Source organism: Spermophilus citellus (assembly GCF_964194105.1).
Source record: "Spermophilus citellus genome assembly, chromosome: 12".
In the NCBI taxonomy this organism is placed as follows: Eukaryota; Metazoa; Chordata; class Mammalia; order Rodentia; family Sciuridae; genus Spermophilus; species Spermophilus citellus.
Genome location: NC_138198.1, coordinates 13,192,824 through 13,218,383, shown reverse-complemented (window position 1 = coordinate 13,218,383; position 25,560 = coordinate 13,192,824). Strand labels below are relative to the sequence as shown.

Here is a 25,560-nt window from a genome sequence, read left to right as displayed (position 1 = left end):
TTTTTTTTCTCTAGTACCAGCTTCTTTAGGATGGTGGTTTCTTTGACAAATGCTGAACTGGCTCATAAAGTTTATGGTAGGTGTAAACAGCAAGACCTGTGATGTTTACAGAACGAGGCCACTCTGCTCAGGAACAAGGTGAGCTGAGGATGCAGTGCTCCTGTGCCACCGAGGACTCCTCCATTCCATGTGAAATACTAAAACCTAAGAAGGCCTGATCTTTTGTTTGTTTGTTTTAAATATTTATTTTTTAGCTGTAGTTGGACACAATACCTTTATTTTATTTATTCATTTTTATGTGGTGCTGAGGATGGAACCCAGGGCCTTGAATGTGTGAGGCGAGCGCTCTACCACTGAGCCCCAGCCCAGCCTGAAGGCCTGCTCTTCAGGTGGAGGTGTCAGCCTCATTGAAGTACCACAAGCGCACACAGAGAGGAAGTACATGCATGGAAGGGGCTCCACTGAGCCCCCTGCCCAGCTCAAGGAGCAGAACAGTGCCACCCCACCCCAGCCACCCGCTGCAGTCTTCCCCCAGCAGCTGCCCTGCCCGGCTTGTTTTCAGTATCCCTGTAAACAGTACGAAGACAGGTTTAAGAGAAAGACTGAATCAAATCAAGATGGTCCTGCGGCCACCAACTCCACTCTTAACACCTTTCGGCCTCCCCTTCAGCAAGGCTGACTCATCCATTGATGTCCACACCATGATATTTGTTCAAAGCATTAGCAATCAAAGGTGGGATTTATGCTTATTTGTTGATACTCAAAACATTAATGAGAGGTGCATAAAATATGTGGCCTGACACCTACTCTAACAATGCACTTTTAAGAAAATGAATATAGTTTCTTTCTTTTTTTTTTTTTTTTAGAAAGAGAGAGAGAGAGAGAGAATTTTAATATTTATTATTTTTTAGTTTTCGGTGGACACAACATCTTTGTTTGTATGTGGTGCTGAGGATTGAACCCGGGCCGCACGCATGCCAGGCGAGCGCGCTACCGCTTGAGCCACATCCCCAGCCCCGAATATAGTTTATTTCAGAAATATGAAAAGCTATAATTTTAGCTTTGATCTTATTTTATATATATATATATCTAATTTTCAAAGCACAAGTTGCCTACAAGTATTTTGGATAATTTGATTTTATTTATCAAAGGCCATCACAGCATGCATAGTCACTGATCTAGTAATTCGGTGGTTAGAATTTATGTAAGGAAACTAATACAGTTTTTACACAATACTAAAAAATGGGAAATATCAATAATAGATTAGTTAAATAAATTATGGTTTGCCTACTCAAGAGATTATTTTGAAGGCATTAAAAATAACGTAGGATGTACCAAAAATTCCACCAGAAAACTTCTAGAACTAATAAATGAATTCAGCAACCTAGCAGAATATATAAAACCAACACCCCCAAATCAAAGGCATTTCTATACATCAGGGACAAATCCTCTGAAAGAGAAACTAGGAAAACTATCCCATTTACAATAGCCTCAAAAATTAAATAAATAAAAAAATACTTGGGAATCAACTTAATGAAAAAGGTGAAAGACCTCTACAATGAAAACTACAGAACGCTAAAGAAAGATATAAAAGAAGACTTTAGAAAATGGAAAGATCTCCCTTGTTCTTAGATAGGCAGAATTAGTATTATCAAAATGACCATACTACCAAAAGTACTATACAATTTAATGCAATTCCAATCAAAATCCCAATGACATCTTCTCAGATGATATAAAATCAATCAATATATGAAAAGATGTTCAACATCTCTAGCAATTAGAGAAATGTAAATCAAAACCACTCTAAGATTTCATCTCACTCAAGTCAGAATGGCAGCTATTAAGAATATAAACAACAATAAGTGTTGGCAAGGATGTGGGGAGAAAGGCACACTCATACACGCTGGTAGGTCTGCAAACTGCTGCAGCCAATATGGAAAGCAGTATAGAGATTCCTTGGGAAACTGGGAATGGAAACACCATTTGACCTAGCTATCCCTCTCCTCGGTCTATACCCAAAGGACTTAAAAACAGCATACTACTGGGACACAGCCACATCAATTTTTTAAAAAAAGATATTTATTTTTTATTTTTTTCAGGTGGACACAATGTCTTTATTTTATTTTTATGTGGTGCTGAGGATCAAACCCAGTGCCTCACGTATGCCAGGCAAGTGCACTACCACTTGAGCCACATCTCCAAACCCACATCAATGTTTATAGCAGCACAATTCACAATAGCTAAACTGTGGAACCAACCTAGACGCCCTTCAGTAGATGAATGGATAAAGAAACTGTGCTATATATCACACAATGGAATATTACTCAGCATTAAAAGAGAATAAAATCATGGCATTTGCAGGTAAATGAATGGAGTTGGAGAATACTATGCTAAGTGAAGTTAGCCAATCCCCAAAAACCAAATGTCAAATGTTTTCTCTGATGAGAGGATGCTGATCCATAATGGGGATGGGGTGGGGTGAGGCATGGAGGAACAGACAAACTCTAGATAGGGCAAAGGAAGGGAAAAGGAGGGGGCATGGGTAAGAAAGGCGGTGTGACCCGAATGGTGTGACTCTACTTTGTGTACAACCAGAGACATGAAAAATCATGCTCTATATGTGTAATATGAATTGAAATGCATTCTGCTTTCATGTATAACAAATTAGAATAAATAAATTTTTTAAAAATAATGTAGAATGTAATATAATAAAGCTACAAAAAAATAAGAAGAAAACTTTTTACATGCTGTTAACATAATGATCAGCAAGAGAGATAAAGACCCAAAACAATATCTATAATATGGTAAAATTGTACAAATGTGAGCAAAGATGGGGCCCACATGTGTGCGTGCACTCGCACACACACAAGAGGGCTGTACTAAGATGGACAGATTTCTGACCATTTCTAGGAACAAACCTGGGGCCCTGGGAGAGAGACTTGCAAATGTCCACCACATGTCTTTCTAGTTTAACCATGGGTTACTTATTACCTATATAAAACCTAGGTATTAAAAAATTTTTAAATGATACACAATTGTATTTCATGATACAGAACCAAGTTTATAACATATCAAGCAGGTGGAAAGAGTTCCAATACATTTTATCCACTTTAACTCTATTTTTATAATTATACATTACACATTTACAGAGAAAATTCAGAAGCAAACATGCTAAAAATGGTAGAAGTGGTCATAAGAGTAGATGAACTGTGTGATTTTTTTTTCTTTTTACCCACATTTTCTAATTTCCCCACAATGAGCAGTTATACTTTTAAAATAAAATAAAAAGTTAAAAGAAAATTACAACATGAGCAGGTTTGAGAGGGGTGGGGGGGGTGTCGGGACGACACAAGACCACAGAGCTCCAAAGCACAGGGAGCGAATGCTGAAAGCAGAAGGGGAAAGCTCCACAACAGGTGGAGGCTCAACAGTCCATTTTCCATTCGGGATTTACCACTAGACAATGGGGCCAATGAGAAAAGAGAGGGCTTGGAAACACCAAAAACAACCAGCAGAACGTGCATCCAGGCAGACAGCGCTAGGCCACGAGAAATACCTCAAATTTAAGACACTGAAACCACACCAACTAACTCGTCTGCCCATAATGGACTGAAACTCGAAGTCAAAAGCAGAAGGAAAAATGAAAACTTCGCAAATATGAGGAATTTAAAAACATACTCCCAAACCACCAACAGGTTCAATGATAATGAAAGTGAAAGAAAGGAAAACTCAGGATGCAGCAGGAGTGGTGCGCAGAGGGCAGTCCACACTGCAAACCCCTGAGTTCAATGAGGACTCAATCAACAACCTGACTCCACAACCCACAGACCCCACAAAGAACAATGCCTATGGATATAGGGCGGAGGAAACGGTAAAGAACAGAGAGGAGACAATGAGCAGAGAGCAGAAAGCAGTGGACAGAATTAACAAAACCAAAAGGTATTTTCCTGACAAAAAACCAATAAAAGTGACAAACCATTACCTAGACTAACCAAAGAAAAGGACCCAAAATATAAAATTAGAAAACAAGGATATTAAATAGGCTGCGTACCAATACAAAGGACTATAAGATGTACATCAGCAAATGACTGTACTTGATGATTGTACATCAGCAAACTGGTCACCTAGAGGAAATAGACAACAGGAGGGGAGGGAAGACAGAAGACAGGCAGAAAACACCCTGGAGAAGACCTGAAGGAGGGAACAAGATTGAACTAGCAATCAAAAGCCTCCCAAGGACAACTATCAGTCGAGAAAGTCCAGGACCAGGAGGTTTCACTGGTGAACTTCACTCAGACTTTAATGCTTCTCACAAGGTTAGCAGAAGAGCTAAGACTTCCTAACTTATCTGTGGGACCAGCGTTGCCCTGCAGCGAAGACAAGACAATGGAAGAAAACACCACATCAAATGGATACACAATATCCTCGCAAGGGGACTCCAGCAACATATCAAAAAGATGGTCCAGCCGGGTTTGGTGGCACACACTTGTAATTCCAGTAGCAAGGAGGCTGAAGCAGGAGAATCCCAAGTTCAAGACCAGTCTCAGCAACTCAGTGACACCCTAAGCAACTTAGCACGACCCTGCCTCAAAATAAAATATATAAACGGGCCTGGAGATGTGCCTCACTAGATAAGCACCCCTGGGTTCAATCCCCAGTACTGAAAAAAAAGTTCATTTTGAGAAGTGAGATTTATCCCATAAATATAACGGTGGTCCAACATATAAAAATCCCTCAAGGTATTCCAAGCACCACATGAACAGAATAAAGCAAAAGAACTTCCATGATTGTCCTCATTGATGCAGGAAGAGGATTTGATAAAAATCTAACACTTATTTTATGATTAAAACAAAACAATAACTAACAGTCAACATATATGAATTGGAAGACAATTTTCTTGGCATGGCAAGCCATTTATAAAATACTACAATCTACTATGACACTCAGTGGCAGAAGAGTGAATGTCCTGAGGAGACCAGGGTCAAGACACGGATGCCTGCTTCTGCCACATCTAGTTAACACTGTGCTGGAGTCCTTGCTGGGCAATTCGAGGGCATCCAGACAGAAGAGGAAGAGGTACAATCAAGGGTCCACACAGAAGACACGAGCATGAAATAAAAATACGTTAGAGAAGACACCAGGGAAACCATCAGAACAAACAAATTCAGCTAAGTTATAGGATACCAGACCAATATACAAAAATCAACTGCATTTCTATACTAACAATGAACAACCAAAAATAATCTTAAAAATGATTCCATTTATAATAGCATTGAAAAGGATAAAATACTTAAAAGAAGCTAGCTTGACCAATGGGGCACAAGATTCATACACTGAAAACTAAAAAATATTGCTTAAAGAAATTAAAAGAAGATCTAAGTAGTACCTCATGTTTATGTACTGAAGACTTAAAATTGTTAAGATGACAAACTGCCCAAAGTGATCCACAGATGTAATTCAACCTCTACCAAAATCCCAAATGCTATTTTTTAAGTAGAAATATGCATCCTAAAATTCATAAGGAATTTCAAGGAAACTTGAAAAGCCAAAACAATCTTGAAAAAGAAAAAGGCTCACTTCTCTATTTCAAAAATCACAACAAAGCTATGGTAATGAAAACATAATGATAGACATTTACATTAAAAAAATTCAGAATCCAGAAATGAATCCATACATATTTGTTCATACATCAGAGTTGGGTGCTGAGACACAGGAGCCTGACCTTGACCTCTTACCACATGCAACGTACAGATTAACTCAAGAATGGAGCAAAGACCAGACCATAAGCACCAGAAGTGAAAATCATAAAAGAGAACACAAGAGGATATCCTCATGCCCTGGATTTCGCAATGGATACCTGAAGCATGGGAAATAGAAGACAAAACAGATCAACTGTTTTAGCCAAGCTAAAACCTTCTAAACACCAAAGGACACTATCAAGAGGGTGACAGAAGAATGACCAGCTGCAAAATGGGATAAAATACTTGCAAATTGTGTGTGTTGAGGATTCAGCATCTAGAACATACGAAGGAACGTTACAACATCATGGCAGAATGGGTACAGGACCTCAACAGACACCTCTCCAAAGACGACACACAAATGGCCCACAAACACGTGAACACACACATTGCAGCACCATAGCATTAGTCATCAGCAAATCAAAACCATAAAGAGATACCACGCCATGCCAACCAGGGCAGTTATGATTAAAGGCAGACATGGACAATATGTGTTGACAAAAATGTGGGACACAGAAGCCCTCGTCCCCTGCTGGTGGGAACATTAAATGTGCTACCACTGTGGAAAGAGTTTGGTGATTGCTCACTCACAGAATCACCATGTGACCCAGACACTCTAGCCGAGGCACACACCCAAAAGAAAAGAAATGAGATATCAGCCACTTGCAAGTGACGGTTCACAGCAACCCCACCAGCACTGCACAATGGTGACAAGAACCTAATATCTACCAAGCAACAACACAGAGTACAATGTTATCTATCCCTGGGGTGGAATGATTATTCAGCCATGAAAAGGAATGAAGCACTCCTACATGCTAGCAGGATGGATAGACTTAAAGAACATTAGGCCAAGTGAAAGAGGCCAGACACAAAAGGTGGCACATCACATGACTCCATTCATGACACATCCAGACAGGTAAGTTCTCAGAGTCAAAGCAGAGAAGTGGTTGCCAGGGCTGGTGAGGAATACCAGTGACCCATCATGGCTATGGATTTCCTTCTAGGAGGATGAAACTTATTTCAGAACTAGATAGAGGTGGAGACTGTACAATCTTGTGATATACTAAATGTCACTGAACTGTACACTTTATTTTTTTGGTGTCAGGGATTGAGGGTGCATAACTATTAAGCCACATTCCCAGCCATTTTTGTTTTGAGACAGCATCTCACTGATTTGCTTAGGGTCTTGCTAAGTTGCTGGAGCTAAAAACTTTCAATCTCCTGCGTTAGCCTCCTGAGCCCCTGGGATTAGAGGAGCGTGCCACCATACCTAGCTAGACTCTTATTTTCAAAGCCTTTTATTTACCCCAGGAAATAAAATAATTATGCTTACAAATACTTTCCAAGTTGGATGTCATTCGGTTATGGTTTGGATATGTGATATCCTTCAAAAGCTCATACATGAGACAATGCAAGAATGTTCAGAGGTGAAAAGATTAGATTAAGAGCTATAACCTAAGCAGTGGATTAATCCACTGACATGGATTAAGTAGGTGATAACTATAGGCAGTGTGTGCCTGGAAGAGGTGGGTCACTGAGGGCGTGTCTTTGGAATTCATATTTTGTCTCTGATTCATGTTCTGAGCTGCTTTCCTACACCAGGCCCTTCTGCATGATCTCTGTGTCCTCGGACCCAGAGCAGTAGAGTTGGCCATCCATGACCTGAACCTCGGAAGCCATGAGCTCAAATAAGCTTTTCTTCCTCTAAGCTGCTCGTGAGGCCCTTTGGCCACAGTGACAAAAAAGCTGACCAACACACATTCTATCAGACATTACTATTTCCATAATCCTCACAGAGAGTGATTATATAATGTACAAATACCCAGGCCCCAGGTGGAATCTGTTAAGTCAGCAGCTACAAGGGGAATCTATCCTAGTAATTCTTAGTATCAGAAACGTTACCTACTATTCAACACAATTATTTTTTGGATAAAAATGTAAAGATTTAACAATATCAAGGGTAGCAGGTAAAAGACATTAATGTTAGATCAACTATTAACGCTAATGACCAACTGAGCTTACAATAATTACTGAAGAATTTTTCAAAAATGCCTTCTGGCTACAGAGGAAAACTACCTGAGATTTATGCTAAGTGCTTGCCCAATCAGAATGGATAAAGTTCTAATAAGTAGATGTTTTTTAAAATGATAACACTACCCCGTATTGGCAACAGGATTGGAATATATTATCTTGCAATACTAGAAAGCATACAAATTGGTGCAACCTTCTGGAGAGAAGACTGGCAAAAATGCATTAAATTTTAAACATGCCTTATCTTTATCAATTCATGTCTCCGGCAGAAATTTAAACCCAGGAGAAAAATGAATGATTTTTTTAAAAAAATTTTGTAGTTGTAGATGGACAGCATACATTTATTTTATTTGTTCATTTTTATTTGGTGCTGAGGATCGAACCCAGTGCCTTACACATGCTAGGCAAGAGCTCTGCACTGAGCTACAGCCCCAGCCCCAAAATGTTTTTATGTGGATGATCATCCTAATCCTGATTAAAATGATGAAACTGGGAACAACCTAAATGTCCGTTCATGGGATGGGAAGTAAATCATGGCAGGAGGAAAGAAGGCTGGGAGGGGAGAGAACCAGGTACAAGCCGGCAGCACACTCCACTTTTCATTCTGATGCTTTTGCTGTCTGGATACAAGGAAATATTGAGCCACCATTAAACAAAGAGATCATCCACAGTCGACTTTACAGACTGAAAAAGGCTCTAGTACTACATGCCACTCTCTGTGTAAAATGACCATCAACCTACCTGCCTATCTATAATTAGGGAGTGAACAGGAAGAACAGGCCAAGGGCAAGGTTTTGGTACACAGCACGTTTGCTTTTATTCATTTCTTTCTACAATGAGCAAGCAAACAGAGGACAAAAAATGTTGTGTGGAAAATTTATGCAAAAGTAAGGGGAACTGCGCCTGGATGCACCTGTCACCTGTCTATCACTCAGGACTCACTGGAGCATGAAAACCTACTGGTGGCCACCACCCTACAGCACACCTTGCTGTCCCAGCCAGCATGGTCACAAATGCTCACTGTGGCATGAACTGGAGATATAACTTCATGACACAGTGTTGTCCCTGAGCCACATTTCCCAGGGGCTGCCCTGGCATCTGTGGTCTAAGACACAAGCCCCTCTTGCTGTTACATGGCACTGCAGGTGTGTGGCAGCGAGGCTGACAGAGCACAGAGGCTGACGGGGCAGAGCCAGCAGCCACAGAGCACGCTGCAGGAGGGTGCAGGGTACCTCCAGACCCAGCCCAGCACCTCACTCAGTCTCCACCTCCACAGTCCAAGGGAGAGACAATGTGGCCAAAGCGGAAGGGGTGCGTGGTCGGATTCCAGGCATACTTGACAGGTAGAGCTGTCAGGCTGCTGACACGCTAGACATTCCAACTCTAAGACCTGAACCCAAGGATTTCATTGTGGCTATTCAGGAAGACAAACGTCAAAAAACACACAAAACAGGCTGCATATGATTGGGTATGGGGCAATCAGCTTAATGGACTCTGGTTCAGCCATAGCTACAAAAGATAGAGCCATTCAGAAAGGGTAATACTGACTATAATGACAGGAAAAAACATTACAATATGTCAAACAAAAATAACTGGTGACAAAATGAAATTAGCCCATTTTATCCAAATGAAATCACAAAGAAAAGATTGAGGGATGTCTTCCACATAATAAAGTTCTTCTTTGCTTGTGCAATTATAAGTTTATAACTTTCCTTTGAGAAATTTATAATGTATTTTCCAAATATTTTACAATGATCAAGTATTACTTTTATGAGAAGAAATGTTTTAAAAAATATAAAGAGTAGACCACTGCTGGGCGTGGTGGTGCACACCTGTAACCCCAGTGGCTCAGGAGGCTCAGACAGGAGGATCATGAGTTCCAAGCCAGCCTCAGCAAAAAGCAAGGCACTAAGCAACTCATTGAGACCCTGTCTCTAAATAAAACACAAAAAAAAAGACTGGAGATCTGGCTCAGTGGTCAAGTGCCCTGAGCTCAATCTCCAGTACCAAAATAATAATAATAATAATAAAGTAGACCATTTCAACAAACATCATCACTCGACCCTCTGAGAGCACTCATGGCTATGGTCACTCACCATCACTTTCCGTAGGGTGTACCTTCTGCACCGGATGTCATCCATCAGCATCTCATAGGGGGTCAGCTGGTACTCGATGGGCAGTGGGTTGTACTGCCGCTCCTGGACCTTCTTAAGTTTTACCCCATTTCGCAAATCCCTCATCACCTGGACCCAGAATCGGGCCTGAAAGAACCACAGGTCAAGAGGCATCAATAAGTAAATTTATAGTTTTTTTCTGAAAAGCTACAGTCATGTAGAATAAAGGAATGATTCAAGAGTACAAAATGCTGAGTAAACCAAACAAAAACAACTCTAAAAATAACATTTTAGGATACTAAAAAAAAAAGTCAGCCAAGAAGTCACAAGTGGGGGCTGGGGATGTGGCTCAAGCGGTAGCGCGCTCGCCTGGCATGCGTGCGACCCGGGTTCGATCCTCAGCACCACATACCAACAAAGATGTTGTGCCCGCCGAGAACTAAAAAATAAATATTAAAAATTCTCTCTCTCTCTCTCTCTCCTCTCTCACTCTCTCTTTAAAAAAAAAAAAAAAAAAGAAGTCACAAGTGCTCACAGACAAGGTGCTTGGGTTTAAAGCTTTGCTCAAAAAAAGTCAGAATTCTGAAGTGTGCCTCCCTCTGACACCTGGACATAGCCCACCTTGAACGCTTCAGGGTGCCCACTGTCCTGTCACTGTTTTACTAAGGGCAGGACCCCTAGTGTGCATCATTGGGATCTGGAAGCAGGCCAGTGGAGGCTTGGCTCATGTTCCTGGAGCACATCCATCACTGGCCTGTGATCCAGCTCCTGCTCGGAGCTCTAGAGGGCAGACTCCACACTACTTACTCTGAAGCCCTGGGACCCTAATCCAGGAACTGTCTTTGGATAAATGAAGGTACTGCATGCTAGTCTTGCACCTAATCCTGAAAACATGTTTGACTTTGAGTGCACGTAAGTGTACATCTGGGTACTAGTATCATTAGAAATGTTGGTATTTTAAAATTTCAAAAATTCCCAGAGACAAGAAAGATGGCTGATAAAATAGGAAAGTTTTTAAAAATGGGAACAGATATTTCCTCACATGTTAAACCAGGCATTCAAATTTACATCCGATCAATTCACACTACAGTCCTAACAAACTCTATGTTTAGGAAGTCACACTGTCTTAGACACTGAACAGCCAGGAAGTGGACCCCACTGCCTCACCCAGTCAGCGTTTTTCAGCTCATCTAGGTCTGTGCTGGAGTCGTCACTCTTCTCCATTTCTTGAATCTTCTTAAGATTCTACCGGTTAAAATAAAAAGAAAACAGGCATGAAAATTTCACTAAGCCCTTCTCAAATTAAAACTTCTAACAGATCAGACAAGATACACACAGAGGCATCACTGCCAGAGAGAAGTCCCTGAAAATGGATTCAGTCTTACGAGGAAGCCTGGGGCAGCTGGCTCTAGGCCATGGCCCCAGCTCTCCCTCCCCAGCCGCACACCACCCACCCTGGCCTAGGCGGTACTACTCCTCCACAGGACACAGGGCCACACCTGCACCAGCCCCTCTCTGTTTCCATGCAGATGCCTTACTCCACACTATGTCCTGCCACCCAAGGTGATCCCTGCTGGGCACCCTCCCCTCCTGGCCCACAAGGCTCCCTTTCACTACTTCTTTTCTTCCAGATCCCAGGCTCAACAGAAACTTCCAGTTCTTTGGGAAGCCCCTTCCACCCCGAATGAGCTGGACCCTTCCCTCAAGAGACTCCCTTCCTCCAGGCCCTTATCAGCACAGTGGGCTTACACCTGCTGCACCATCCGTTCACCAAATAACTTAATAAATACATTGCAAATGAAAAAAGACCTTTTCAATTGCGTCAGTTCAATGTGTGCAACTTTAGGAGCATCCTGACTGTAACGCACATGTTCACATATTAATGATTAAGTTGTGGCCTGTCTCCTAGTTAGAGAGTCATCAACCCTACTGTATTTTTCTATGTGCTGAGATATTTACCTGCTTGCACTTAAGCTGAATTTCAATGAGCTATATGAAATCTGACTTGTTTTATATGAGAATACAAATGAAACATTTCTTAACTATTCTTAGCTTCCTAACTCCTCCACTGGCCATATGTGAACACGGAACACATCACCTGCTTCTTTTCCTCCAATAACATGAAGGAGTGCAGATGCAGTTACTCAAAACACTCAGGGAAAATGGAGTACAAATAATGCATTATTTCTACTCTTCCCAGGGGGGGAAAAAAGTATTTCTGGTTATTTCAGAATGTGTTTACATTTATTTTAAAGAGCCAAGTCAAGACTCCTATTTGAGACACTGTGATAAGATCCTTGCCACTCCTCGAGTCTCTGGTCTTGCCTAAGACACCCTCTTTGGGCCTCTTAACTTTAAAAGGAAACCACCACTACCTCCCTCACCAGGGCATGAGGAGATCACCTGCTGAAGTAAATCCCTGACATGCTGGCTGGCATGCAGAAGGCTCCCAGGACAGCTCCCCGTACCTTACAAGTATAATAAATCACAGTTCATTACACCATAATATGTATCAAAATTTAAAATACAATCAATTAAACACAGCAGAGATGGGCACATATAGATTTGGTAGAAAGCAACCCAAAACATACACATCTGGATTTTCTTCTGGGCCACCTCTCCAGGCCCTTGCACTCCTCTGGAGCTAGGCTCTTTTCCAATGCTGGTCTTACCCACAGCAGGGTGGTAGGGTCATGGTAAACAAGTTGCTAAGCCTCCAGGCAACTACTACGTACCCCTGCCACAGCCCATAATGAGGGGAACCAAGGCTCTGACTGGCTGAACAGCACACCTGGGGTCTTCCCCCGAGGCTCCCCGGTATGAGTAGGCTGTGAGGCCTCACCAGGCTATGATAACAGTGGCCCTCCAGGCAACCGACATATCCTGATCCTACCCCAGTGGCTTATCCAACCCTCAGAACAGCTGGATGCAGTTCTACTTTATTTTGCTAAAATAAACATTAATGAATATTAATGAATTTTGATATTATGTAAGGAAAGAGGACAGAATTTATTACTTGTGGCTGGTTTTTGCAGACAGTGGGTAGTAACGTCTGGCATGACCTTACATGGAATCTGAGTAGTGATCAATATTACTAAATTAGGACTCCACCGTTTCTACCTTTTTAGATACATCAAACTGGCACACACAATATTTCTGATATTCAAAATCCCTGATTTGTTTTGGTAGGGGTCAGGTATCTTTTTAAAAATTCCTGATGATTCACAACGGTTGTGTCCAGCCCAAGTCCACACTCCTCACCAGTGTCCACATCAGAACTGAGTGAGGAGGAGACCAGGCAGGGGGATCTGGTGAGTTTACTTTGTTCTCTGGTGGTGTGACTCAGGCTCCATTCAAAAAGAATGAATGACTTAAAGTGTATATTGTTCTAGTTATTTAATTTTTAACAATTACAATGGTATGAGGAAAGGGACTCCAGGTGGTGAACTGCCTCTGGGTCCCCAGGCAGGTGCTGTGGCAGCATGCTCCCTGTGCCGGGGGAGCGGAGAATGCCTGGGTCCCCTGCTGTTCCTCCCCATGCAGTCCTGGGGCTGCACTGCTCCCCCTCCCAGAAGGCTTCAATGGATCCGAAGGTCCCAGAGCCAATTCCCTCATGTCCTTCACCTTCACATCGTTGCTCAAATGTCACCTTCTTAATGGGGACGCCCTTGACCAAACTCCAAGCCACTGGCCCTCCCCCTGGTCTACATCTTCTTGCAGAGCACTGCCTGACTCCTCAGCTTATGATTCACTACTACTAACCATCTCCCTGAGTAAGAAGAGAGACTTTCACATATTCTGTTCACTGACAGGTGCCTGGCACATCACTGGCATTTAGTACGCATCTGTTCATAAGTGAATTAAGAACTTTCAACCAAGAATGTTTAAATGCTTATATGTCTTCAAGAGCTCTTAATAAAAGTTCACCTTTAATTAAAAGAAGCTCAATCACAGGGAAAATTATTTAGAAGGGAATCTGCATTTTCTCCTTTCAATTCAGGATCTCCAGGGAAGCTGGGAGAGAGGTATCCATCTGTGCCAGAGAAATGTGCTCTGTAGCTCAGGAAAACCGCCAGCACCCACACTACACACCTCAGTGTCCCATCCTACACCCAGCATTCCTCCCTGTCCAGGAATGGACCTCAGTCAAAAAAAAAAAAAAAAAAAGGAAAGGAACCATTCTAGCACCTTACAGAGGAAATGAAGCAATCACAGTGCTAGCAGGTCAGGAAGGCTCCAGTAGCATCAAAACAAACCGGCTGAAACCCCCTGCCTGGGCCAGCCGAGCCCACGCAGCCGCACCAGCACTCGGGCAGCCCCTGTCCCCACACAGCAGCAGCTTGCTGCTCCTGCCCAGCTGGAATGGAGTTCTCGCTCCACGTTCTCCCATCACTGGAGGCTGAACACATGGCAAGGACCAGTGCCAATGACCTCTAAACCAGCAGAAGGAAAATGGGAAGGAACCCTTCCAGGCCTGGATTGCTGACCACACTCCAGTGGTCCCCAGGATCAGACCCATGGGCAGAGGCTGGGAGGCCTCTGGCAAGGCCCGAGTCTCTCTTTCTTCGGTCGTTCATTCGCTCTGGTTTCTCCTCCACTGCATCTACCTTCTCACTCCCCTGTGCCAGGTTCCCAGTGTCGCTGCTGTGGCCCTCAAACTGGGACCTCTGATCAACAGTGCAGGGATATGCCAGACAGCATTAAAAGTGACAGGTAAACAGAACACATTTCCTGGAGTTAATTTTATTTCATGATAGGGCAGCAGAAGCTGCAGTCAGTTGCCTTCCAAGTTGGGAAGGAAATTTCTTCTACTGGCTGCCAAACTACAGGGGCTCCTCCCTTCCTCCCTTCCAGGAACTGCCCTCACCAAAGGAGGCCCTCCTCTCTGGGTCAGCCCACACTTGTCCTGCCTGTGTGGAAGCACACAGCTTCAATCTGGGACGTCTCGGGGCCACCCCAATTTCTGGTGGGTCCGCTGCGGTCCCTGTACACTCCCTCACCACTCTGGGTCCCCCAAGGCACTCCTCATAAACCTGAATTCAGATTTTACCCCTTGGAGTCTACTTCCTGGGGAAACTAAATCCATAACACAGGACATTAAAAATCATTACAACAGACACAGCAGTCAAAGTTTTATGAATTTTAAGGAAATCTTGACTTGCACTGGACTACACATCCCTTCAAAGTCAGCCGTTCTTTGGACCCAGAAATTTTCCGGCTCCTTCGTTTGGCAAAGGCCCTTTTCCTGTTGGGCAACGTATGCCCTGTGGCTGAGCAGAGCTGGTCCACTGCCATCACCTCACCTCATCCTCACCAGGCAAGGACATGACAGCCCAACCTCTGTGACTGGCTCCCAAGACAGTGAACCTCCAAGACTTTGACCTAAATAACCAACAAATTTCCATGGGAGTCACTGACCTGAAAGAACATGGTTAGAGGACGGCCTCCCGCCTGTCCTGGGAAGGGGGGGTGGGAAAGCCCGTCCTAATTAGAGCTGTGCCTAAAGCCAACTGGATGTCCCCATTATTCAGCCAACTAACTCCTCCCTACCTTTCTCATGCTATTTTGAGTGTGATTCTGTCATTTACAATTAAAGTTGTGACAGAATGTGTCACCACAGGTCCAAGAGCCGAGTTCATGATTCTGTTCCTGTGCTCCTCTGGTGCAAGTGCAGGAGAAGCAGCAACCAGGTCCAGTCAGCACAGCCTCCTTCGACCCCATCCACGGCTCGCCAACACAGCCACCCAACACAGGCTTTCACCGTCTCTGCCTCTGTCTGGGCTGAGCTCAAACCCCAATTCCCTGCTACTAAGAAAATCCATCTCTTCTTAAGATGTTGCAGATAATTTAAATGAATGATCCAAGAACATCAGGTTCTTTATTTTCCTGAGCAGAACTCTCTGGTGGCGTAGATCCTCCAGGCTGTGTGATTCTAGATGGTATTAAATGGCCCATCCTCATCTGTGAGATGCAGATAACAACAACCACTTTTAGGGTTTTGTTAACATAACATAAAATAACAGAGAAGAAAGCAGCCCTCTCATCATGGGCATTCAGGAGACAGTAGATGTGGAGGGCCAATGGACGTCCATGAGGAGCTGACAATTTTTATTCCATCACAAAAACACTTTACTCTTTATGAGTTCGTTTTACTGAATGATACTTCTCTTCTTCATAAAATCAAATCCTGGCTCAGCAACAAATCAAGGTAAAACAGTGGAGAGTCCATAAATACTATAGTTGAACAAGTTTGATCAAATATGTGATTAAAAAGCTTTCTAGTTCCCAGAAAGACAAATGAGCTACTTGTCAATTACAGATTTGTCCTGCTTTACAGACAAGCTTCTGTGAATTCTATTTCAGCTTGTGAATAAAATTTTTTTTTTTTAATTTGCTTGCACAAATGTAATCACAGATGCCAACCTGTGCCTGGAATATGGTGAGAAAGCTCTAATTGGGAGCACCCACACGGTAATTACCTCTCCACATTTCTGACATAACCATGTCAGGCTAGCAATTAGAACTGCTCCATGCCAACATTTTCAGTTCCTGGCATCTTGAAGAAAAAAACAAACAGAATCTACCCTGTGAATCACAAGTCTGTCAAATGCTCGGAGAATAATATTAATTCATTTATGAGAGTTCAATGTCAGCTCACAGACATGTCTCCCCTTTTTGATTAAATCTCCATCTTAAAGATCACTGCTTTTTCTCCACATCGTTAACCATTTAAACTACATGTCACTTCTCCTGTGCAACAGGCACCTAGAGGAGCTCCTCGCCATCTCTCACTAAAGCAACTCTTGTGAAACATCTGAACAGGGACAGCAGTGAGCAGCCAGGACTGCAATGTGACAAACGTCCTGTGCGCACACAACATGCACGATAGGAACATGTCAGACGAAGACAGGCTGGGATAAGGACCCTCAAAGTCACAAATGATGGATAGCCTCACTAAAACGAACAAATGGCAACCACATAAACAGGCATCTGGTGGCAGATTCTGTCTGTCAAAAGTGACATGTTCACCACTTGGAGGGATTAAACCATCTTGGGTCTAGGGAGGAATTGCCAGGCACCTAAATGCTGCAGTTCTGTGCTACTGGGGGTGGGGGGTGGAGGAGACGCGGGGGGGGGGGGGGGGGGGGTGCGGGAGGAGGGGCAGGGGGGTGCGGGAGGCAGGGGGGGGTGGATGGCGGCAGGGGGAGCTGTTTACTGAGGTTGGCCTCAAACCTGCGATTCTCCTGCCTCAGACCCTGAGCTGCTGGGGCTACAGAAGGCACCACTGCACCTGGCTAGAATAATGCTACTTAAATAGCGGTAGCCATTAGCACTGGTAGAAGGGAAAGTATTTCCTTCCTCAGGACAACTTTTAAAACATTCTGAGAAATGAAAGACAAAAAATTCAACTCAATTCACAGTATAACAGAATGGAAGGTGAAGATGAATAATTCAATAGTTTTTCATAGTAAAACTGTCACAACCTAACTTGTACTTCTAAAAATTTTTTAAATTTTAAAATTTAAAACCAAAATAGTTAAATTAATATTTTAAAAATATACATCCTTTTTTTTAATATTTATTTTTTTTAGTTCTCCGCGGACACAACATCTTTGTTGGTATGTGGTGCTGAGGATCGAACCCGGGCCGCACGCATGCCAGGCAAGCGCGCTACCGCTTGAGCCACATCCCCAGCCCAAAAAATATACATCCTTATAAAAATACTTTCTTAGGGCTGGGGCTGTGGCTCAGCGGTAGTGTGCTAACCTAGCATGTGCAAGGCCCTGGGTTTGATTCTCAGCACCACATAAAAATAAGTAAACAAAATAAATAATTGTGTCCAACTCCAACTAAAAAATAAATATTTAAAAAAACAAAAAAAACTTGCTTAAAATTCAACCAGAACTGTGCAGAATTACACTAGCATAATACTAAAAAAAATCCTAAACTTGGATAAAAATAATTTATTGTGATAATTACTTAGAAAGAATTGAAATAAATAAGGGCAAGAAGTTAACAAAGGAAAAATTTAAAAATCACCTTTGTGATATGAATTTTAAAAATCAATATTTAATTCAACACTGCTGTTATTTAATTGTTTAAGATAATTATAGCGAAGAAGTTCATATTAAGCATTTATGATGGTCTAGGTGAGGAGAAAATAATATATAAACCTAATTAGTAATTCAAATGAAATCCTGGGTATACTGAAAATGAGGATGCTTAATAAATGCTGCTGAAATTATCAAAATTCCATCAACTTTATAAAGTTGTTCAATCAAATGGATGACTGAAGAGTTACCTGAAAAGAAGATAAAAGTGAAATGAACCTGGGTAAGGAGGAGGATTTAGGGGCTGGGGTTCTAGCTCAGTGGTAGAGCACTTGCCTAGTATGTGTGAGGCACTGGGTTCCATCCTCAGCACCGCATAAAAAACAAATAAATAAAGTTATTGTGTCTATCTACAACTAAAAATATGTTTTTAAAAAAGTTGAACCTTTACCTTAAAAAAGAAAATAAAGGAGGATTTAGAAATGCCAAGTAATCATAACTTTAAATGAAATGCAATACAAAACAGATACGTGATCAAACAGAAATCCATGCATTTTAGGGAGAAAATTTAAAATTGCCAAGTGGACTAACCTAGTCATAGTGTAAGTTCAGTATGAAACCATCATACGACTTTCAGGTCACAAAAAAATGTTGAGATTGCAAGCTTATCTCAGATGAAGCAAGTGCTGCTATTGAGAATGAGCCCCCACATCTGGACACCAGGCCCAACCAGGATTCCTGGGCCCCCGGGACCTCTCTAGCTCACTCTCGGTCTGCGACCCAGTTCCTAGGTACTGGAGGAGTGCATGCTCTTGGCTTACATCATCTCATGGCAGATACTGTCCAGATGAGGAAGGGGATGTGAAAATGGAAGGAAGGGGGGGGAAGGGAAGGCGGAGAAGCTGCTGTTCCAGGGCTCTTTCACTAGAGCTGCGTGACCAAGAACTGTGGCTTACAGACCCAGATTCAGGCTCCAGCTTTCCATCTAAGCTGCTACAGACAGACTGACTGATTGATTATTTATTTATTTACCAAGGATGGAATCCAGAGGCACTTAACCACTGACCACATCCCCAGCCCTTTCTTTTATTTTGAGACAAGGTCTTGCTGAGTTGCTGGGGGCCTCACTTAAGCAGCTGAGGCTGGCTTTGAACTTGCGATCCTCCTGCCTCAGTCTCCCAAGCTGCTGCATGCTTCAAAATTTTTAAAAAGCAAATCAGAAATCGGGAGAGAACACAGAGAAAATGGAAGCAACCCGACTTTCCCCTCACTTGGCTTCCTGAGCTTTCTCTGAAGCGCGGCCCCTCTCAACGTCAGGTCTCTGGGCACCAGCCCAGGCACACTATTCCTGATCTAATGCGGCAAATTGGAGCTTGCATCCTCACACATCTACCTTTGTCTGGACACAAGTTTAACAGAGTTTCTATTTTAAAGCAAAACTACCTTTAAAACAAAGGAATTCCATTTGTAGAAGATTGAATAACTAAAAACTCACTGTACCTTGCAACTGAACTGTTCTCCATCTGGTCATCAACAGCAAGAGACGAGACCTGGGACGTTTGTTCATGTTTCTATTCATGCCTCACTCATTACGAGAGTCATTTTGCCACTTGAATTCAACTAGTCCTGGTGACCTGCATATGCTCAGAAGCTCACTGCCCAGAACACAGACATGTTCCTTGACACACTGAATGAAGGAAGGAAGCAGCACAGCAGTGGGGGTCGAAGCACTGAAGCACACACCATAGACTTATGCTGGTTCTTGAAGAAAGCATTAGGCCACGAGCAGTCAGAATGTCTGGGCCTTCAGGCCCACCCCCATCAGGCACCTGCCTTCCCCATGAGCATCCTCCTGGAATGTTCCTCCTCAGACATTGGCTCTGCCCTTGGACAGGTCTGCCTCTTCCTCCCCCTGTCATCTTACACTGCCTCCTCCCTTGCCTGTTCCTTGTCTCTGGGCCTTCACAGGGCCGTGTGCATGCACCATTTTGCTGGGCATTTGGGCTTCAAGACGCTCTTAGGTGCATCCACAGCACCCTGCATACACCTATCAGTCTTCTTACACTACTCTAGGATGGCTGCTCCTAGACGGTCACCCTTACTCAGCTAGAAGTTTTTTTTTTTTTTAACAATGCTTATGTGATTTTTTTTTTAAAAGAGAGAGATAGAGAGAGAGAGAATTTTTAATATTTATTTTGTAGTTTTCAGCGGACACAACATCTTTGTTTGTACGTGGTGCTGAGGATTGAACCCGGGCCGCGCGCATGCCAGGCAAGCGCGCTACCGCTTGAGCCACATCCCCAGCCCGCAGCTAGAAGTTTTGTGAGGACAGAGATGCAGGATGTTCAGAGGTAGAAGGGCTCGACTGTGAGAGCTGGGCCCTAGTCGGCCCATCCTAGTCTGAACGAGCTGACTGGGTGGTAGCTGTAGGCAAAGGACGGCATGAATAGGGGAGGGGGTCCCTAGGGGAGCCCTGGAAGGGTGCATCTTCTTGAGGCCCCTTTGCTCTGCTTCCCAGCTGCCAGAAGCTGAGCAACTTTCCTCCACCTCGCCCTTCCCCCACAATGTGCTGCCTGACCTGGGCCCAGAGCAGTGGATTTGGCCATCTATGGACTGAGACCTCTGAAACTGAGAGCCAAACAAGTTGTTCTTGTCGGGTATTCTGGTTGCAGCGACAACAAGCTACCATAACCTTATTCACCACTGAACTCCCAAGGGGGGAAAACAGTAACGACACTTAACAATGGCTTGTTGTCAGGACCCAATGGGTTAATGTGCTTGATGTCTCCCAGTGGCAGCCAGTGCAGGGTAAGTATAGCAGAAATGCTGCTTACTGCTACAGCGGCACACGTCACAGAGCACACTCGTCACATCACTATTACATGGATGAACTAATTTTGCCATTTGGTCCTCGTTCTCCATAAACCTAGTACTTCTTTACTCACTAGCATTTCTGATATTTGGAAATAGCTATCACATTCTGCCAATTCTACACCAAAATCCCCAGCATCTTCACTGCTTCTCCTCTATTGAGACTCGCAGCCAATCACGTGCACAGCAGTCCTGACCTGCCATCCCAGGTATGTGTTACTTGTTGTTTCTAAAATACTGGAAGGCACGGCTGATCCAATTCCTCCTATCTCCCTCAGTGGCTAATCTGTTCCAGTTTATTACAACCAGACTTGGGTTTTCCTATCCATATGAAGAAATGGGAGGCAAAGGGCGGGGCTACCTGATTACAAGAATATCACAAGGATTAAGTGCCAAGAAAGGATCGTAAGGACAGCAATGCAGGCTATCTGGGCTCCGAGCTGCTGCACAGGGCTTTGGGGTATATAAACTGCCCTACTGTAAAAATCTTTTAAAAACTAATAAAAATCAAGAAGGGCACCCAATCTCCCTCAACCCCTCAGCCTCTCACTATGGACAGCAACACACGTGAGGGGCTGGCCCAGGGGCAGGACCAGGGCTAACCACAGTGCAGGGTTCCTGGTGTTGCCTCCTGCCTCCTACTGGCAATGAGGGCTAACCTTCTTCAAAATGGAATAATTTGGTTTAAAAAAAAATCTGATTTTATTGACATAAGGCAAGCTGAGGAAGCAGCAAAGGAAATACCTAAACAGACCATGTGATATTTCATCCTGGGTCTCAATTCTGGACTCTGACAATGTGAAGAGACCCCTGCCCCCAGCAGCCTACGGTGCAGGGGAGGGCAGTCCCCTGTCACTTCTACAAGACGCCCCCAGGAGCTCAAGGTGCAGGGGAGGCCCGTCCCCTGTCACTACTACACGATGCTCCCAGCAGCTCATAGCACAGGGGAGGCCTGTCCACTGTCACTAATACATGATGCCCCCAGCAGCTCACAGAGCAGGGGAGGCCTGTCCACTGTCACTACTACTACATGATGCCAGCAGCGATTGGAAGAAGACAGAGCCGGGTGCACTGCACACTAACAGAGGATGAAGAATGACCTCTGACAGTGGACTCTGACCTAGATCCTAAGCAGAAACAAGCATTCTGTTGTGGGGAGAAGAAGGAAAGAGCAGCTTCAGCTGGGTGCAGACTCCCTGGGTGCTCATGCAAGGGAAGCACAGGCAGAACACGTAGGCGATGCAGCAGGTGAAGGAAGAGCCTCCGGGGTGAGATGGCCTCGGGGAGGGTGCCTGCAGCCCACAGCACCCCCAGTTGTACCTGCAAGCACCCAGTATGCTGGAGACAGGCTGCATGGTACAGCTCCTCTTGGTGGCACACCTCGAGCTCACAGCTGCAGAATCAAGCAGAAAGGCCCCTCAGGGATACCTGCTCACTGACGTCTACAGAGGAACACAAGAGAGGCCAAGAAAACACCTGTCGCCGTGACAGCTGCCAGACAGGAAGGTACAGGGCACAGTGCCCAGTATGAGGAGCCTTCATGGGGTAGCCTGAAGTGACTGGCAGCAGACGCCTCAAGAATGTGAGTGGAAAATCATAACCGAGGGGGGAATGAACAAAGAACTCATCAGAGGAGGTAAGACGTCAACAAGAAGCTAACTAAGCACCACAGATGTCACCATACTTGAGATCAAAGATGATCACACTCAGCTAATGACAATGAAAACCCTGAAGAAACCTAAGATGGCTTGACTACCTGAGACACCTTGCCTCTCACATGACTGAAGGTCTGGAATACCTTCAGTGCCGTGTGGCATGCATGGTGCCAGCTGCAGCCAGGGGAGATGACTCCCACCACTCTGAGGATGCCATCTGTAGAAAACACATCCTGACATGGAAGGTCAGGTTTACACACGGCCTTTACATACAAGACATCCAGCTGCTCACCAGGCATGAGACATGGTCATGCCTGCTCCCTTCCAAGGACATCAAACTGCTCTGAGACAATCCAGCAGGCCCATGCAAGTCTTTTCTATCATTTAGAGAATAACTTCAAAGGATTTTATTTGTCATTTAAGAAGAAAATCACATCATAAGAAGAGATCAGAATAGAAACAAATGTACTCTTAAATGAACAGATGATGAAATACCAGGAAATGCACTTTATGAAGAACCCAGTCTCACCATGCCTATAATCCCAGCTACTTGGGAGGCTGAAGGAGAATGACAAGTTCAAAGGGCAACTTGGTAAGACCCTTTCTCAAATAAATTGAAAAAGTCTGGGGATGTAACTCAGTGGTAGAATGCCCTTGGATTCATTCCCAGGACCACAAAAAGCAAACCCAAAACAACAAAGAAAACACCCACCTGGGCTCTGGAGTGGAGGCCCTGGGTAGGTCTCCAGCACCCAGAAATGGGGGGAAAAAGCTTAAAGTACCCATATTCAGTAAATGGGTATGTTACTGCCACTTTATAGGACAATGGTGGCACTTGAAAACAGATTTTGAAAAGCCTGACACTTCAAAGCATTGTATGCCATGACAGGTTTTATATTTTAATCATTGCCAATTAAACAAAGAATTGAATATAATTAAAGGACTTTCAGATCATCAAATCAGGAAGGGTATCAGCAACTGAGCTCAAAAATGTTCATATACTATGATTTTACCCCAAGTTACATAAAACACAGACATAATTATACACTGATATAAGGTAATTTGAAAGATCATTGATAATTTAACTTTTTATTTTGTTTACTCTGAGGCTAATTTGAAAATTTCACTTGGCTCAAACTTATAGACTGTCTGATTTTTTTTTTTTTTTTTTTTGGTACTTGGGATTGAACCCAGGGGCACTTACCACTGAACCAAATCCCCAGCGCCCCCTCCTTTTTTTTTTTTTTTTTTTTTTTTTTTTTTTTTTTTTTTGTGGTGCCATGGATTGAACCCAGGACCTTGTGCATGCAAGGCAGGCACTCTAACAACTGAATATATCTCCAGCCCCCCAGCCTGTTTCATTTTATTTAGAGACAGGGTCTTGCTAAGTTGCTGAGGCTGGCTTTGAAATCACAATCCTCCTGCCTCAGCCTCCTGAGTCGCTGGGATTACAGGTGTGTGACACCACACCCAGCAATACTGTCTGATTCTTAAAATGCATTAAGTATTTGAGATCCTCAAGAAAAAATATCAAATAAATATGTAATATTTTATTAGTAGAGTGAACTCAGCATTTTTTTTTAAAGAGAGAGAGAGAGAGAGAGAGAGGAGAGAGAGAGAGAGAGAGAGAGAGAGAATTTTTAATATTTATTTTTTAGTTCTCGGCGGACACAACATCTTTGTTGGTATGTGGTGCTGAGGATCGAACCCGGGCCGCACGCATGCCAGGCGAGCGCGCTACCGCTTGAGCCACATCCCCAGCCCTGAACTCAGCATTCTTAAGGTTAAAACCACTGACATACATACATGAACTAACATCAATGAAAACTTTCTTTCACTTCGAGAATGCCTTTTATATTATAAAAGAAAACCTACTTGTTTTTTATTTAAAATTTCTATATCTTTTCTTTTTTCCTAAATTGTGTGTTTTATGTCATAAGAAAACCTGTGACCCTGCAAGACTTCATCCTGAGACCTCAGTGCTGACAGGCAGTTTGTGTAACTAAATGGCTCAGAACCTCTCAGGGCCAGGATTTGCATGTGCTCCACGGCTCGCCTGTCAGGACTCCTTACTAGATGAAGGTGTGCAAGCTTACAGAATGGCAAGAACAGAAGAAGACCTCATCTACAGTCCATAAATGTTCCCATGTTCATTGGACTACGTGACCAAGATGTTCCAAACATGCTTTCAAAACTGACTCCTTTCAACCAGAAGAAATCCTTTGGGTTCTGGGAAGAAACAGAAACATATGAATGGTTTCAATTCAGCAAGTGTTTCTAGAGGGTTTCCTACATGCCCCACACAGTGTGATTGCTTCAAACACAAACCAGCACCTGGTCCAGTTGTGGAGATGGGTCTCAAGGATGTAAGCAAATGGCCACCACTGAATCTGAAAAGTGAGAGGACACAAGAGAGGCAGGGGCAGCAGAGGGGTCAGTGCTGTTAGGGGTGGAGGGAAGTGATGAGGATGTCACACAGAAAGCAGCAAGAGGGCAGGGCTTGACAGGGGCTGACCACATAGAAAGAGCCCAGAATGCAAGAGCTGCAAATATACGATAGCATGATGCTCTCCAACAGCACAGGATGATGTACACACGAGGAAGGCAGCACTGTGAAGGAGAACAAAACCAGGCGGGCACAGTGGCATACATCTGTCACCCCAGCATCTCAGGAGGCTGAGGCGGGAAGACTGAGAGTTCAAAGCCAGCCTCAGCAATGGTGAGGTGCTAAGCAACTCAGTGAGACCCTGTCTCTAAATAAAATACAAAACAGGGCTGGGGAGGTGGCTCAGGGGTTGAGAGCCCCTGAGTTCAATCCCTGGTACCAAAAAAAAAAAAAAAAAGAGAGAGAGAGAACAAAACCTAAATAGATGACGCAACTGGAGGCCTCCATCACAATGAGCTTTAACTGTCCTCCAGAGTGACAGGGTGCCATGTTAACCACCAGGGTGCAAGTCCCTGGGGTCAGAGCAGTCAGTCAGGACAACCAGCCTAAGAAAGGAGCTACTGCCTCCTACAATGGGACAGGCGAGAGGCCAGGCAGGAAAGCGCTGGCTGCCCCTGGCCTGCTAATTCCCACAGACGGCACTGAGGCAGGGTC

General features: G+C 43.8%; 1 protein-coding gene across 4 annotated transcripts in view; it reads right to left on the bottom strand.

Moving 5' to 3' along the window:
* SPIRE1 (spire type actin nucleation factor 1) overlaps positions 1–25,560 on the bottom strand; it is a 144,173-nt gene that overhangs the window by 40,297 nt on the left and 78,316 nt on the right. For all 4 annotated transcript variants that reach the window (XM_081263253.1, XM_081263254.1, XM_081263255.1 and 1 more), the window contains exons 5-6: positions 11,051–11,128; positions 9,866–10,030 (exon numbers count right to left, since the gene is read on the bottom strand). In XM_081263253.1, coding sequence (XP_081119379.1) covers positions 9,866–10,030; positions 11,051–11,128 — 243 coding nt within the window. The remainder of the gene's footprint in view (positions 1–9,865; positions 10,031–11,050; positions 11,129–25,560) is intronic.